Source organism: Lathyrus oleraceus, chromosome 3 (genome assembly GCF_024323335.1).
Source record: "Lathyrus oleraceus cultivar Zhongwan6 chromosome 3, CAAS_Psat_ZW6_1.0, whole genome shotgun sequence".
NCBI lineage: Eukaryota > Viridiplantae > Streptophyta > Magnoliopsida > Fabales > Fabaceae > Lathyrus > Lathyrus oleraceus.
The window spans coordinates 534798698-534816339 of record NC_066581.1 but is presented as its reverse complement, the minus strand read 5'-3'; the positions used below and the strand labels follow the sequence as shown (position 1 = coordinate 534816339).

At 32.2% G+C, this 17642-nt stretch overlaps 2 protein-coding genes across 4 annotated transcripts; one reads left to right on the top strand and one right to left on the bottom strand.

Annotated features, from left to right (window-relative positions):
- Window positions 1-1915: 1915 nt before the first annotated feature.
- LOC127128775 (uncharacterized) lies at window positions 1916-6153 on the bottom strand. Its single transcript, XM_051058148.1, has 7 exons — window positions 5919-6153; window positions 4787-4958; window positions 4534-4583; window positions 3514-3814; window positions 2859-3047; window positions 2564-2746; window positions 1916-2471 (listed from the first exon to the last, which is right to left on the bottom strand). The coding sequence occupies exons 1-7, from the start codon at window positions 6107-6109 to the stop codon at window positions 2226-2228; spliced, it is 1332 nt and encodes a 443-aa protein (XP_050914105.1). The 5' UTR covers window positions 6110-6153; the 3' UTR covers window positions 1916-2225.
- Window positions 6154-10133: 3980 nt separating this feature from the next.
- Window positions 10134-14657, top strand: LOC127128774 (peptidyl-prolyl cis-trans isomerase FKBP19, chloroplastic). Of its 3 annotated transcripts, none has more exons than XM_051058147.1 (11): window positions 10134-10352; window positions 10441-10462; window positions 10536-10661; window positions 12011-12096; window positions 12181-12231; window positions 12516-12596; window positions 12683-12727; window positions 13169-13224; window positions 13395-13470; window positions 13552-13696; window positions 14412-14657. In XM_051058147.1, the coding sequence occupies exons 1-10, from the start codon at window positions 10293-10295 to the stop codon at window positions 13645-13647; spliced, it is 699 nt and encodes a 232-aa protein (XP_050914104.1). In that variant the 5' UTR covers window positions 10134-10292; the 3' UTR covers window positions 13648-13696; window positions 14412-14657. The 3 variants fall into 3 exon arrangements, with proteins under 3 accessions (XP_050914104.1, XP_050914103.1, XP_050914102.1); XM_051058146.1 differs by lacking the exon at window positions 14412-14657 and adding an exon at window positions 13819-13968; XM_051058145.1 differs by having other exon boundaries at window positions 10136-10352; window positions 14401-14657.
- Window positions 14658-17642: the final 2985 nt, after the last annotated feature.

The following is a 17642-nucleotide window of genomic DNA, read 5'->3' as shown; positions in this document are numbered from 1 at the left end:
AGACAAAGTAGGTCATAGACATCATTACACTACTGACAGTAATGTTTATTGATCTTTTAATATTTTTGTGTCATTTTCATTACATTTTTGCAACGCCCTTATTGATGATTTGTGTGTTCCAATACTTTTCAGGCTTGAGTCCTCCAACACTTCCCGCGCATCTCTGGCTGGTCTTGTATGTCGACTTATACTGAGGATATGATGTATGCGTTTGCATTTGCCCTGCTTAGAGGGAACCAAACAATAGAGTCGTTCAAAGTGTATCTAGACCGCTTGATTGCTGAGGATATGCACTTCTACAATTATGACGATCACAGTGAGACGCAACCATTTAACGACATTTTGTTATACTTAAGATGGTTGGCTTACGGATCACATTTCAGTGCTCCTCATCTGTCTGAGCGTGTGATGCAACAGTTTGACTACACTCAGACCATTCAGACACCCTGTTGTCTTTGCTCCTCCTACTATGACACGTAGAGAGATGGATGTCGTGTTTGATACTTATCTTAGTCATCTGATACCGGTGAAGGCACAGAGTAACATAATTGAGAGCGACTGGAGCTGTGTCGATGGGGTCAGCTCATTGGAAGATACTAGAGAAAGATCAGACACAGTTAGATCATGATGTCTTGTCTAGATGTCATCGCATAGTGGAGATTGAGCAAACAGACATTGACAAAGATATCTTTTCTGATGGGTATAATATGAGACAGATCCTAGATGTCATCATGACGGAGGCACGAGAGACATTGATGTATTAGAGACAGTGCCGGAAGACGAGAGGTATTGAAGCCCGAGGAGCCCAAGGAGATATAATCTAACATACGCAATAGTGCAATATCATATAGTAGTTGTACTTTAGATTCATTATGAATTGTATTTTATTTTTACTTCATTCTATTTTTACTTCATTTGTTTGTTATCAATAGATTCTTGTGTCTTTTGTTCTATTTTAATTATCTTCTTCTTAAGTTTTTTTTTTATATTAAAAAAGGGATGTGTGTGTGGAGCATCTCTTCTTTATATATATATATATATATATATATATATATATATATATATATATATATATATATATATATATATATATATATATATATATATATATATATATATATATATATATATATCATTTCCAAACCATCTAAATTTATATATGTCATTTTTTGCATATCGATTTTATGGTTTAAATCTCATCACATAACAGGGTTCTTAACGTTTATAAATCATAACTTTCATCTACGTAAACCATAAAACAAACATAACATGCAATGTTCTGACAAAATACAGAGATGCATCTCCGTAAACCCTAAACAGCGATACATCTCCGAAACAATAAACGTGTAAAATGTCTTTCAAAGTGAGATACATGGTGTAATTTTAAAATATAACGGAGTTGCATCTCCGGATCAATTAAATTTTAATTTAAGACAATGTGGGTTCGAAAATACATAGAATTTGAGACATTTTAGGTGTTTTAGATGTTTTCCCACCTCATAGGATGAGATAAGAAATTCCCTAATACTTTTTAATTAAAATGTAGTTTCAAACTCCCTTGTAGGTTAATCCAAGAGTAGTGAGGACTCCCCCTCGAATTCAACAGTGTTATCAAAATCCAAAAGATTTCTAGTGTTAGATCAAGAACTTATAAGTTGTCACATTTTGTGTTGAGTTAAAAGCACAGTATTTGCACCATCACCATCTTCAAAATGGTAACGCCATGAATAGAGCCTAGTAGGAGCAGCACCCCAATAATGGACAATCTCAATCATTAAAGACTATAATACAATCTTTAAATTGTATGATAGAATCTTAAAATTGTGTTAAACCTAACACATTCCCACATAACAGTCTTGTGGAACTCTTATCACATAATCTTTGATATTGAAAATAGCATATTAGACTAACAAAATCAGTTTAAACAATCACAATCTTTTATTTAGATTTAACAGTCAGAAATTGAAAATTGCATGGGGCGGCAGTTATTGCACAGGAATCTATTTCCATTTCCCTAAAAAACCGCCGCATACATGGTACATGGAAAGAAATAAAAAAACTCAACCTAGAAGCCAAGAAGTTCAACTTTTAACGTATCACTATCGTCAATGATTCCATGAAGAACATTACAGCAGCACAAATCACAACCCCCAGCCACTGTCTCTTATTAATCTCAAATGACATCATACATTACACAGCAATAATTAACCATAAAAGTTGCAACTTCACTTACTGACCAATTTAAGAGCTTTTGCCTTCTCCTGCAGTGAATCCAGAAGGCTATCAAAGGCTTTCTTAAATGAATCAACTCCTTCAAGTTCAAGCTGGTTACCAACATTGCTCCAATCAATACCCAATTTCTGAATAGCATTGTATATTCCTTCAGCTTCAGATGCATTTGAGTCTATTGTCCTGGCTACAGCACCATGATCGATAAATGCTAGAAGAGCTTGGTCTGGCATGGTAGATACCTGGGAAGTAATTAACAAGGCAATGCTATTAAACAAGTTCATAGCTATGATAACTATAAGCAAATGGACATTGGAAAAATGCGATGACTTACGGTGTCGGGTCCAATAAGAGGAGCAACATATAAGGTGTCAGAGTAGGCAGGATTCTTAACACTGGTAGAAGCCCAAAGGAGCCTTTGCTTTTTGGCTCCCTTTTTAACTAGAGCTTCCCACCTTGGACCAGAAAACTTCCTTTGGTAAAGCTGGTAAGCCAGTGCTGCTTGGGCTACTGCTGCCTATAAAATTCAATGTCATCATGAAATACGACTTGAGCATACTTGATATCCACGGGTTTAATAAATCCAAAAACTTCAAAAATTGTCAATTTGGAAAACAATATTCTTTTACCTTTCCACGCAGATTAAGGGCCTCTGGAGTGCCAATTTTCTCAAGGCTTTTGTCAATGAGAGTGTCCACTCGACTGACAAAGAAAGAGGCAACACTTGTGACTCTAGAGAGGTCATTTAAACCAGATGCCTCAAGACCATCCAAGTAAGCGTCAATTACAGCTTCATATCTTTCAAGAGAGAATATCAGCTGCAGACACAAGTACCACAAACATACAATTAGACTTTCGGCACATTGTAAAAGAGATCAAGTCAGGTGACACTCATCAATAATGTTCGAGACAATAAACTTCTCGTTGTCCTCCTACAATTATATAGCATTGATACTTCTGACTAAAGGCATGTTCAGTGCCCAACACGTGTTGCCATCCAAAATTGACGTGACACTGGCACAATGTGTTTACAGTCAATCACTTCCGTTTTTTAAAATTATTATCGATGTCTATTGTCAGTATCAGTGTAGTGTCTACGTCAATGATTCATATCCCTCGCTCCTAACCAGCAAGATCTAACCACTAGCCATTATCATTATGATGATAATATCTAGGATTACTTATCAAGTAGCCAACATCCCAACCTGAAATATCTTGACAACATAATATGATACTCAATTATTTAATTTGCAAACTACGTGAAAGAATGTAGCACAAACTTACAGTCACGTTCACACTTATTCCATTGGCAATCACTTCCTTTATTGAAGGGACACAAGCAGCTGTAGCTGGAATCTTAATATAAACATTGGGGCGAGAAACCAATTTATGGAGCCATTTTGCAGCTTCTATGGTTCCTTCAGTATCATCAGCAAGATTAGGAGATACTTCAACAGACACATAGCCATCACCACCATCAGTTTGATCGTAAATTTGTTCAAATAGTTTGGAAGCGTCTTGAATGTCCTTCACTACAAGTTGCCAATACGCACTTTCAATGTCTTTCCCTGCTTGCACAAGTTCCCTGCATGATAAAGTAATTTGTCTTTAGCTACAAGACCAGGAAACACAATAATTAGAGCTATAGCGAAATTTTAGGCCACACCACAAAGAATGGCACATCTACAAAATTGAAAATGATACACATTTTTCATTTTTTAAGAACATTTTCCGCTGTAATGACTGTCTCTGGGGGACATATTATAAGCAAAGGAGCAGACTAAACAATATACTTAAGGAAGTGAAGATCTTCCCCTCCTGTAAAAGAAATAGAAACCGAGGAGACATCTTCTTTGTCAGTGTTGTCAATTAGCGGCTCTATAGCTCCACAGCATAGCGGAATTTGAACAAATCATTATTCTCCACAATCCACGATTGACATCATTGACCTTTGTGTAGTTACCAAGCTAAATATATTTTATGAAAGGACAAGCAAAACTAAGTAATACAACAATTATGCAGTGTGGTCAATTAGCAGCTCTAGAGCTCCACAGCATAGCGGAATTTGAACAAATCACCATTCTCCACAATCGGCGAGTGACATTATTGACCTTTGTGTAGTTTACCAAGCTAAATATACTTTATGAAATGACAAGCAAAACTAAGTAATACAATGATTATGCAGACTATGGACAGACAATAATGAGCCATGACTATGCCTCAACGGTCAACTCTATGCTCATTACGTTGCTGTTCAAATTTGAAAGAAACACTTTTGGGATTAGTAAAAGCTATTGATAGTACCTGAACTGATCATTGTAAGCATTTGAAGATGAGATAGCTTTCTGGAAGATCTGCAATCACGCATATACAGCATATTAGTGCAATGACATCTGATATTATATAAAAAGCACAATAAGTTACAACACTTAAAAAGTGTGCACCATGCACTGCTAATCCTGTATTCACACAAGTAGAATAGCAAAACCATAAAAGTATCGTTTTGCTCACTAGCCGACGCGAAAATTATAACCAAATAACATTATATTAGTATTACCGCTGGGTTACTAGTGACGCCTCTGACACCACTTTCAATAAGAGGAATCAGATCCGTAACTGGTCGGCAGAGGTTATCATACCATGGACTCTGCCCTTGTTTCTCATAAAGATCATGAAGTACTGTCCTCTTTGCAGGAACTCCATTTCCATCTGTTTGTGAGCATCTAACCCTGCAAGGACACAACCAACAACCAACAGTCAAAGGTTTGCCTCCATATAAATGTTGTTTGGGAAACAAAAACAAAGTCTCATATTCTTCAAGTCAATAAAAGTTCTGTTACTATAAAGTACTGATTTTGGGGTTCATCACATTGACAATATAGACATAAAATAATATATTAAACACAAATTTACAATTCTTTATAATTTTTTAGCTAACATGAACAAGGGTCATTATAAACCCAAGATTGGCAGTGAGCCACCATGATTTTGATAAAAACTGCACTTTAAGGGTGGCCGGTACTTTTCCAAACTCATGGGCTATGAAGCACGGACACCAGAAACACAGACATACATTGATACGAGTAATAATTTGAAAAAGAGAACTCATGGACTATGAAGCACAGACACCAGAAACACAACATACATCAATACGAGTCATAATTTGAAGAAAAAAAAAGAACTCAAGGGCTATGAAACACACACACACACCCGAAACACATGAAATACAGGTAATAATTTGAAAAAATAAATAAATTGATTATAATCACAAATTTTTTCATTAAAACTAAAGTCAACTAAATAGAAAACTTGATGCATATTTGAAATTCGAATTACTTTTAATTACAACAAATATCTAAATCAAATAAAAACAAAACATATTTCATTTTCACTCTTCCATGAAAATCAACGATGTAGTACTATTTAACCTACCAACTTTCCGCTACTAAAATCATAAAAAAAAAAAAAAAGACTAACCAAACAAGTCCTAACAACAAGATTCATCGATAATAACGTTTCACGATCACGATCGCAATTAAAAAAAAAATCAACTTCAATGCTTCTCTCAACACAGAACAAAATTAATTAAATAAAAAAATAAAATAAGTGTAAAAATAATGAAAAAACACTGAATGTAAATAAAAAATAAGCACGAATCGTGATCCATGAAAACAGATTATTATTGTAACCTTAAAGACGCTTTGAAAGCGTTTTCGTGATGAGTTCGAAGAGAAGCAGATAGATTAGTTCTGAAAGTTGTTGATGAAAGATTGAAAGCGAGGAAGTTTGTTTTGATGGATCTGGACCGAAGCGATTCTGGTGAAGAAGCGCTTCTTGCGTTTGGTGTTACAAGCTTTGAAAGTGAAAGTGAAGAAGCCATTGAAAATTGTGAAATGAAATGAATAAAAGCTGCTTTTATTTTAAGTTATGCTTACTTCTATTTATAATATTTCTCAAGTTTCCGTCCCTCAATTTTATCTAATTCATAAAATTAATTACAAATTTAAATTTAAATAATTCTGTTCTCTTTTATTTCTTTATAAAAAAAATTGATAAAACATTTATTTTTTAATTTATATATTTATTTATAAAATTTATGATGATTTTCATATTCATATTTAAAAAATAAAAATATTGTTAATTTCAAATACCAAAATATAAGAGAGTATGAAAACTATTTAAATTTAGAATAGTTAGATCAATTTCATGAATCAATTAAAATAAATACAGTAAAATTGTAATTAAATATTTATTAAATTAAAATATATTAAAAGAGAGTTGGTGAGAAAAGTTGGTGCAATGTACCTTTTGGATTGACTCAAAAGCCAGGGGTGGGGAAAATGAAATGGGGTTGATAAAGGGGTAATATTGGAAATTCGTTGGTTTTTTCTTGGTATGGCTGCCATCATTTAATATCAGTTATTTAATTTAATATATTTTCTATTAATTTGTTTGTTTCAAACGTAACCAGTTGATATGATTTTGTAATGATATTATAATAATAACTTTTAATGTATTATAGGTTATATATTACATCAAAACTAAACTTATATTTTTATAATATTAATAATTAAAAATATAATTTTTAATTTAAATATTCAAAAAACTATTTAAATAAAGAGATTAATTAAAATACACTGTCAGTGTAAAAGGGTTTTACACCATCACTTAATTATAAACGTTGGATATTAAAAGAAGTTTGACTTTTATTTTAAAAATCTATAAAGTAATACAAACGGGTGATGGTGATGAACCGACGGTGTAAAACTTTTTACAATGACAGTGTATAGTAATTAATCTCTTAAATAAATCAAATCAAAATTTTAAATTAATCATGTAAAACTAAACTAAACTGAATAACAAATAATTTTATATTTAATTCAAATAATTTTTTAAAAATGCATCCTTTCGGATATAATAGACAAGACTTCCTTGCCATTTTTTTCTTTTTTAATTGTTGTTAAATTAATATAAAAATTAATATTAAAATATTATAAATATGTAATTCAAATAATTAAAATAATGTTAGTTCATAGTATAAATAATTATTAAACATATTTTTATTATTTATAATAATATTATTAAATATTAAATATAAAAAGCATATTATTAATTACGATAATATAACTATAATTAAATAATTAAGTAATAGTATATATCAAAATATTCAGAAACAAATATATCAGTTATTTAAAATACTAGTAATTGCTAATAACAATTTAATGTTTATGATATTAACTATTCTAGGTCTAAAAAAATTTATTTAAAATATTCAGCTTATAAAAAAAACTCTTTTTTAAGTTAGGTTAAGATATTTAATGTTTTTTCTACTTGGTTGAGTCTCATCCGTATGAAAAAATACCATTGGAAATAGGATTTTAGTATTGTTTCTAGTTTATCTTAGACTTATATTTATGTTCAAGTTTGATATTTTCAAATTTGTTTTTGTTAGTCTATTAAAAAAAAGTTTTATTTAAACATAAGTAAATAAAAAATTCAAACAATGTTTAAATTAATAATAAATTAAAGAATTAATAAGATTAAAAATTTGTTTGTCTTGAGTTATTTGAACTTATCTTGTTTACTTTATTCATATTATATGCAAAAATGCAATCACACATGGAAAAGAAAAAAAAGGTGAAGGCTCCATTATCACAAAAAATCTCCATCCTTTCCTCTTGGTTAACTGCATTTAAGATAACATGAGTTTCAAACCATCTCTTTTTTACCTCGGTAGAGGCCACCTCACCAGGACCGAACCCATCTTCAGAGCCAAGCCTTTGAAATCAAGATCACACTTCCTTCTTCATTATCACCTTGTCTGGAGAAATAGAACCTGACTTGGTACAGTAAGAGAGAACGTCCTAGTTAAAATGGGTCTTTGACCAATATTTTGGATATAAAGTCCGACAGAAGCGGGGGGAATCAGCAGGGATATATAAAAAAAAACAAGATGAGTGGCGGGTATGCGGGGCTTATTAGTAAGAAACGCCCTAAGAAGTCGCCCCAATCCAAAGCAAAGGGGTAGAACTAATAATTAACCTGGTGGAAGTAAATAATCCTTATGGAAACTATCCGGGGGAAGTACGTCTCATATGGATAAGATAAAAAAAATAAGCTAAGTGAAGGCTCATGTGATTTGTGCTCGGTGTATAGTTGGAACAATCTTGTGTATGCCCATGACCCCGAATGAAGCTAGGAATGAGTAAATTTTAAATATTCTAGGACGACAATCTCAAATTCGGAAAAAAAAAAGTCAGTCGGAGTCCTATTTTTGACAAGCATCAATGGGATCATACAATCGTAAAAAAAGCTACATATCCTCTTTTCCCCTGACACGAGGATAGCTAACCATTGCAAAGGGTCGCCAATTACGATGCCAACTGCATTTATGGCAACCTTAGTGCTCTGAACCGAGGAAGTGTCCACTACTTTTGTACCTACCCAATAATACTCTAGCACACCTAGCCGACTTTGAAGATTCAAGTGGACTAACACATCAACGTCATTGGGTTCACAACCATCGACCTGCAAACGGAGTCGAATGTAATCTTTAATGTGTTCTCTCTTTTGAAGATTAACTTATCTATCTCCCTCGGACAAGACACGATGGGGCATGGGGACCTCGTCACAATTTATTCCTATGCCAACATCTGATATAAGAGCGTCTAGCAACCCGAAAGAAGAAGTTTCTTCATCCAATGAATTCCCAAATACCCTTTCTGACCAAAAATCATCAGATATGTGTATAATTTCTGGCCCTCTGTGATCGCTACTAAGAGAATGAAGGTAAGGTTCGAGGGATGCCCTCATTCCAGAAGCAAATGAAGTTTCAACTTCGGAATCACTCACTAAATCAACAATATTATCGTCCATCCTGACTAGAAAATAGAAAATACTGAAAGTAAAACTTGACAGAAAGATATCAGGTAATGGGAGATTGATGAAATAGGAGAAATGAAAAAAGGTGAAAAATTTAAGGGAAGCACTGAATCACTTATAGTGACATTCCCATGGAATAAGAAACGAAGATGTTTCTCTAGAAAGTAACTACAAGCTTGAAAGCCAAAGACAACGAAAACTTCCAAATACTCAATTCGCGCTATTTATAAACAACAACTGAAAAGATCAATACCAACTATGGAAAAAAAATCACAAGATCAACTACTAAGTTTCCACTCATGGATACACGCAAACTCGAATACACTCAACTACACTGTAAACTACGTCATACCCTAACTGGTCACGTCACTTCACGTGTCAGAAAAGGACAACAAAGTGTTTCAATGATGGAATCACATTAAATGTGTCTGCTCCCCATTACTTTTTCAAAAAATTGATCCCAAGTATTTCAGTTTCATTTCACAATGGATCACGACATGAAGGTTGAACAATGATACTTAAGGCTTCTCCCCAGTTCCTTTCGTGCCGACAAAACCTTGGGGGCAACTGTTCTTGATCTACCAAAGACTCAATTGACCAAGACTCAATCCATCTCAAATCCACTATACTCTACCCAAAATATAAAAATAGTTTACATACTATGAGTAAGGTACAATCTATAATTTCAACTCTCATTATACTCATCTTAAATTTTGAACTGACTTGAGCGTTGGAGTGCTAACCATACATGTCCATTAGCGCCATTTTAGAAGAGATCGGAATCACCGTTCAAAATCACATATTATTCAACTATCTTTATTTCTGATTCTTAAGTGGAGCTGAAACATTCTTTTCTGATTCCGAATGATTCGGAATGTAACATAAACTTTAATTTTTTAATTTAATACGAGTGTTCATGGTATACTTTTTTTGATAGCTTTAAGAAATAAAAAATATCCAATTCAAAGATAAAAATATATGTGATTTGATTTCTTTTTGAATACATGAACACCTCTTTAACAAAAAGCAAAGCATTCCTATAAGCTAGAGTAAGTTGTGACCACACTTATTACCTCTTGTTCTTTTGAGTATACACAAGACGTGTTCTACTTCTAGTCTTATTTGTTATCTTTAAACATCGCTTCAAAATCTAGCAACTTCCACACACATCATTTACAGTTATGGCTTCAATTTTGTCCTTTACCGTTGCATCTCTTTCTCTCCCAAAATCTCAATCTCAGGTACTCTCACTGTATTTCTATTTTCACTTTCATCTTCAACTTCCACACTCATTCGATTTCAAACATCGGTTATTATCATTCCTTTCAGGATCCCGAATCTTCTTGCTCCGGTGAGTTTTCACATTTAACGGTTTTTTTATTCGTTTAATTTTTCTTCTCCCGGTTTTCTAACCGTTTTTTCAGGTAAGAGTGGTAGTTGTTGTTTCCCGCTATCGCTTGAACGGAGAAAGATGATTCTCTCTTCCGTCGCGGTTATCGCCGGAAGCTTTTGCAAAGGCGGAATTTCTCTTGCATCTGAATTTGCTGACAGTAATTTTCTCTATAAATAAACTCAAACTTCTCAGTTTTTATTATACTTTTTTTTGCTGAATTTGCATCTGTAGATATTGTACTTGTTTGGATTGAATTATTTGAGTGTATAAAGTGGCGTAAACATTTTTGGTAGATATTGAAGTTCAACTTATTTTCACAAGCTATTCTATAATATCTTATGAAAGTAATTTATCTTTGTTTTATAATTTATTATCTTTATAGTTCCACTAAAGACAACTACTCTACTATTCTAAAAATTATCCCATTAAGTGGAATTGTTCTATTCAAAACCATGTTTATATCCAATTTGTTAGTCTTGAGATCTAACTTAAGGTAATGTTTGAATTGTTGGAATGGGATGGAATGAAATTGTATAAATTTATGTTCCAGTGTTTGGGTTAATTAAAAAATGATGGAATGGAGCGGAACCGGATTAAATGCATCATATCCCATTGCATCACTTTCCATCATTTTTTGTACCCTCTGATTTGGTGAAATGACAAAATTGCTTTATTCATGCAATTTTTATTTCGTTTCGCTCCATTCGTTTTACAAATCCAAACATAGTTTTTCTTAGGGTAAGTTTGGATTGATGAAATAGGACAAAATGAAGCAAAATGAAATGGTATGAATTGAGGTTCCTTTGTTTGGATTAATTAAAATTGGATGGAGCAGAGCGGAATGGAGTGATATGAATTCTATTGCATCACTTATCATCATATTTCTTCCCCCCGATTTGGGCGGAATTGAGAGTTTGCCTTGCTCCGTTCTAAAATACCCAAACAATAGAATGAATCTTCATTCCCCTCCGCTCCACTTCGCTCATTTCCATTCCGCGCCGTTCATTTCATTCCTCTACCTCTAGTTGTTTGACTCGTCTCCATCTGATTTACTCTATTTACAACAGAATCTCCAGACCTTCTCTCTACCTGCCCAAACCACATTAGATATGGAATGGAGGGAGTAATATTTATCAATGTCTATGAGGAGTTAGCTAAGTGGCAATAAGAGTTTACCTTTGTAACTTCAAGAGTCGAAGTTCTAATCTCCTTTTGAGACAATTGTAAACTATGGAAAATATATAACAGTATAACACAGTTCTGAAGAAGGTCATGGTCTGTTTGTTAAATTGGGTTTGTATGTTTGAAACTGAAAGTAGGAGATTGGTTATGTTATGCATGTTGTAAGCAAATAATGCAGTTGTTGCTTTACTGATGATTAAATTAGGCTATTTGTGTTTGTTTTATCATGCACATGATGTTATTTAGCTACATAGTCTATAAAATAAGAAAAATAAAACTACAAAGACTTTCGATATGATGCATAATCCGTGCATTTACATACAGTGCCTGCGCTTAGAGGGAAGGATTATGGTAAAACAAAAATGCGATACCCAGACTATGTAGAAACTGAATCTGGACTACAATATAAGGTGATGTAGTACATTGTAAAATGTAAAAATGTTTTATGGTTAAGCAAGCTTTGTTTATTATTGGTTGTATACAAAAAACTACAGGACTTGCGACCAGGGACTGGCCCCAAACCAAAGAAAGGAGAGATAGTAGTGGTGAGAGTCTGAATTGATTTTGCTTTTTGCATCAATAATCTATATATCTTGATGTACAGGTTCTGAATCAAAGTGAAAATTATGTCTCGATTTTTCTTTCATGCTCTAGAATCTACATAGAAAATTTTCTAGGTTCTCTGGAATGATTTTGGGTTGGATATAGATTTGACAACTTAAGAAAATTAGAGTAGCCTGTTTTTACCTAGGGAACTCTTTCTAGACAATTTAGTTTTCTCTTCAAATTAGATTATTGAAGCAACTTATGAGCTTCAAATTTTGTTCAGGTAGACTGGGATGGCTACACCATAGGTTATTATGGTCGCATATTTGAAGCCCGGAATAAAACGAAAGGTGGTTCCTTTGAGGTATGAAATTCTTTGTATCATCTATTTAGACATGGTGGGTGTAGTTGATTATTACATAACTGTTTTGTTGTTTTTCTAACATGCAGGGCGATGACAAGGCCTTTTTCAAATTCAGAATAGGATCTAAAGAGGTGAGAGACCTCATTATGCAATGATTGATATAGTTCCTTGCAACTTCAATATCTTTGCTTAGTTAGTGAACATTATTTTATGAACAATGCTTACAAGTTAAAACCAAGCCATATTGTAGGCAATAGGGTTGAAAATGGATTTTAGGGTTTTCCCATCGATAACTGATACCATATTGAGTCTGGGAGGTGTCCCAATGATCGCCTTTGGGATTCGGGATAAACTCTGTTCGCACACCGTCTTTTCCCTGGCCAAAAGGTGTTATTGTAGGTTTGATACAACTTGTTTATGTGATATTTGTTTTGAACTGAATTCATCATAAAAGTTAGTTCACTAAACTTGTTGAATGTTAAGACCATATTTAGCACTCAAAGTATGCCTTAATTTTTGGAGTCTGCATCACTTATTCTGAAGTGTGATTTCTCATGTATTTTCAATTTCAGGTAATACCAGCTTTTGAAGAGGCTGTTTCAGGCATGTCTCTTGGAGGCATTCGAAGGTGCTGCGTCTATATCTCTTAAGAATTTGACTTTTAGTATGCATGAGACATGTTATGAGCAAGTCTTTATTTCCCATTCACCATTATAGCTTGAACTTTTGGGATCATATATTGTTAAGAGATAGAAGGGAAGATAAATGCAAATTTCACCATGTTTATCAGTGATGCAGGATAATTGTGCCCCCAGAACTTGGATATCCTGAGAATGATTATAATAAAGGTGGCCCAAGACCTATGACATTCTCGGTAAGAGTTGAGTTGAGTCTCGTCGTGTTCAGCAACTTTGTAAATCAAGTCTGAGAGATGCAATGTAAATTTTCTTTACAGGGCCAACGAGCTTTGGATTTTGTGCTAAAGAACCAAGGGCTAATAGACAAGACTCTCTTGTTTGATATTGAGCTAATGAAGATTATTCCAAACTGATTCGTCAAATTCAGCATTGACCCATGAATACCACCACCAAAAAATTGAGGTTAGTTTCTGTGTCATTGCTCCTCGGTATATTCATAAGCGTATTTGTGAAGTCTAAAACTGAATGAATGTCGGTGCAAGACAACAAGTGAACTGATGAAAAAATAACTTCTTTATTGTCAGATAAGTTTGTAATTAATTCTGTCAGTGCCAATGTCATTAACCATTCATACTTTGTGAGTATTTTCTGATTATTTTCTTCTTGGTGATGAGAGATCATGATCATCATCTCTTCTTGATTCAAACTTAATATCAAATATATAGATTTATTTACTTATATTTGAAACCGGAGGAGTATGTTCGGGTGCTATAATGCAGAGAGAGCTTTACTTTCTCAACTTTGACTCAATTTTAGATCAGTTTCCTCTGTCTATTGTATGTTCAGTTTTAAGATTGAAATAGAACTTTACATAGTGCTTGTTGTGAATGGAAGACATATCACTTTGTCTTGATTATGCAATGGCATTTCAAAAACCAGTTCCTTTTTCTTTTGAAATTGCTTGTAGTTTAATAAAGCCTTCTAATCAGGATGGCTTGCATGCTTCATTAGTTAGTCATTTATGTTCTCTGAGATAATGTACTTCAACTTTTATGTTTGCCTCTATCTCTGTTTATGATTGTGACAACAATTTTTATGGATTGCATTTTCGATTTTTTTTTTTGTTGACAAAATAGGAGTGTCTCACTTGCAATGTTTTTTGTTAGTGTCATTTTAGGTACGTTCAAAAATGCATCTCCAAACACAGCAAGATATTTTTGGATTTTCAGAGGTGTGAGACACACTCTTAAGGGCAAAAAAGAGCAATCGTCTTTTTAAATTTATATTGAGTTTTGTAAATATGTTGGGCTGACAATGATTCAAATAGGAGATTTTTATCTGCCACTCCCACACTTAAACTTGACACATTCCAAATGATGTGACTTTATCATATTAACCTTGCTAAAAAAAACTCATTCCACTATTCATTTGTAACATTTTGAAACTTTTTAAAAATTGTGAGTATTATCAGATTTTTAAAGTCAGCCAGCGAATTTTTTAAAATAATTATACATTTTCATCGGCAATTTCAATATTATATCGGATTTTTGGAAAAAAAATGCATTTTTATTTGCATTTTTAAAATGTTCGGTAAAAATTCATGTTTCTCATGCATTCTTGTTGAAAATTTGAAAATTTTTGATAAAAATACATGTGTTCGGGTACTTTAAAAAATCGGTAAAATTACATGCATTTTTATCAGAATTTTTCAAAAATCCGAAAAAAATGCATAGAAGCATACCAAACTTTTAGTAAAAATCGGGAGAAGGTTTATCAGTATTTTCAAAAATATGGGAAAACTGTGTTGATTTTAGATTTAAAAAGAATTATTAGTTCATATTTTATTGTGTTTTATTTGCAATGAGGATCAGAGGATTAGACGAGACATTTGCTTCTAGGTTGCATGACAAGCTGCATTGAAGACAGTTGACAACGACAACTCGCATATCCATGCAAGGAGAGTAGTCCCGATCGATTTTCACGGGAGACGGATGGCTGCGCAGGCTCAGGCACCTCGCAGTACCTGATCTAGATGTATTAGAGCTCATGGATGGGACAAAGATGTTGTTGATTAGCCAAATGTTACGGTTGTTGATGATATCCAAACAACAATTGCAGATGTAGAAGGTCAGGATGATAGGCAGATGATGGTCGAAACAGAGGTGTCCCATCATTCTGAGACAAAGGTTTTGTTCTAGAGCTGTCAAAATGGACTATCCGGTCCTAAACAGGTCGACTATGGCGGGTCTTGGGCCTTTTAGGACTGGGCCAAAAAAATTCTATTGTAATATGGGCTCGAAAGTTATTACCCGAGCCCAGTCCTAGATTGGCTTCGGGCTACCCGCTCCTAAACGAGCTTTTTTAAATAAAAAATAAAAATAAAAATCACATAATATTTATAAATAAAATTAAAAGTTATATTGTTTTAAACATAATATATTTTAAAATGCTATGTTATCTTTTATAAATACTATAATGTATTTTTAAATACTAAACATATCTAAATTGTATAAAATAATACTAAAAAATTTAAGATAAGAGAAACTAATAGAATACAAAGAAAGAGGGTTGATTATATTAATGTATAAAATTTAATATATAAAGATTGAATAGAATAGAGAAAAAATCTAGTGAGTTGAAAAAAATCAATGTGTTATTTTGGAGTAAGATGTGTGTGTGTCTATATATATATATATATATATATATATATATATATATATATATATATATATATATATATATATATATATATATATATATATATATATATATATAGTCTAATGGGTTACCCACGGTCCATACGGGCTAACCCTAATGGACAACGAGTTTTTTAGGGTTGGACTAAAAGAGCCTTGAAAAATATGAAGTCTAATTTTAAGGTCTAAATCCTATGACTTTTTGGGTCGGGACAGTCGGTTTATATGGGGTAGTCCATTTTGAAAGCTCTACTTTGTCTGATATGGAGGTGACTCCTTATGTTGCATGAATGTTGTGTTGTTGTCAATTAAGATTTATTTGTCGTATTTAAACTCAAATTCATTTTTTAAAATAAATTATATTGTATTATATTATTTATTCTTGCTATTCTATCTTATTTAATTTAGATATTCTTAATTATTTGAACATTATATTAGTTATTATATTCTATTATTCTAATTTTGGTTTGAATTAATTTAACTTAGTTTATTGTAATTCTTTAATTTGATCCAATTATTCTTAAATGAATGTTGAAATGAAGTGTAGAACTATGTTATGTTATTATATGTATTATCGATATTGTTGTATTAAATTTGTAATGAATTTTTGAAATAATCATTTTATTAAGTTGTGAACATATGATTATGTGTGACATATTTATGAAATTTAATTTTATATTATTAATTTATTTAATAAACGGTTCAACCAGTTGAACCAATTGAACCTTGAACCGTAAGTTTCACCGGTTCAATCTCCGGTCCGATTTTTAAAACATTGACACACACATAATATTATTTCTGATATATATATATATATATATATATATATATATATATATATATATATATATATATATATATATATATATATATATATATATATATATATATATATATATATATATATATATATATATATATATATATATATATCAAAGCATGTCAATATGGCATAGAAATTCATGCGGCATTACCAATTCACAATGTAAATTTTAATTGAATACAAATTCCGAATCAAAAAATAAAGCAATGTTACACATTACATGTAACCGAAAATTATCCAAGTTCTAATATACAATTTCCCTTCAGTTATATGCATTAAAAAAAAACAATTGCACATAATTATGTTCCGTAATTATAATTCCGACTCTGATACAATTTGTTGGAATTAGGTCAATAATGATTAACCAAAACATGTTCAATAAGTTATATATATAATTTAGACGCAGAAATCAAATATATATAAAATTAAAAGATCGATAAATTGATTATAGAATATCTGGATCCATTGAGAAAATTCTCTTTAACGATAATCCAAAACCCAGAAGTTGATGAATTTTGTGGTTCTTCATCAAGCGTACTCTTTATGGATCGAATCTCTTTAGATGGGAGAAGAGATAATTTTGTTTGTGTTCAGTATATTGGGGATTATAGCCTATATATAGTGTGATGGCCCATTATGATTCCAATTATTATCAAATGGGTAATCCTGACATCCACTCATATTTGAGTCCATACCCAATTATTTAATTAATTAAATAGTTTCTAAATGAAATCTAATCGGTCTTTTACTCTATTTGATCACTTAATCATTTAAGACACTTAATTGATAAAATAGCTAATATAATTAAAATATATATGCCCATATAATAACCATTGGGATATTAAAATAACATATATAAAAATATTCCAACATAAAAAAATTTGACACT

Bases quoted from the DNA above. Each gene is read 5' to 3' on its own strand.
- LOC127128774 (XM_051058147.1), top strand. From the start codon at position 10,293: ATGGCTTCAATTTTGTCCTTTACCGTTGCATCTCTTTCTCTCCCAAAA. The intron at 12,232-12,515 runs GTGAGAGTCTGA...AATTTTGTTCAG, and splicing joins AGAAAGGAGAGATAGTAGTG to GTAGACTGGGATGGCTACAC. The intron at 12,728-13,168 runs GTGAGAGACCTC...TTTCAATTTCAG, and splicing joins TCAGAATAGGATCTAAAGAG to GTAATACCAGCTTTTGAAGA.
- LOC127128775 (XM_051058148.1), bottom strand. From the start codon at position 6,109: ATGGCTTCTTCACTTTCACTTTCAAAGCTTGTAACACCAAACGCAAGA. The intron at 4,584-4,786 runs GTAATACTAATA...GCGTGATTGCAG, and splicing joins GCGTCACTAGTAACCCAGCG to ATCTTCCAGAAAGCTATCTC. The intron at 2,747-2,858 runs GTAAAAGAATAT...TGAATTTTATAG, and splicing joins CCCTTAATCTGCGTGGAAAG to GCAGCAGTAGCCCAAGCAGC.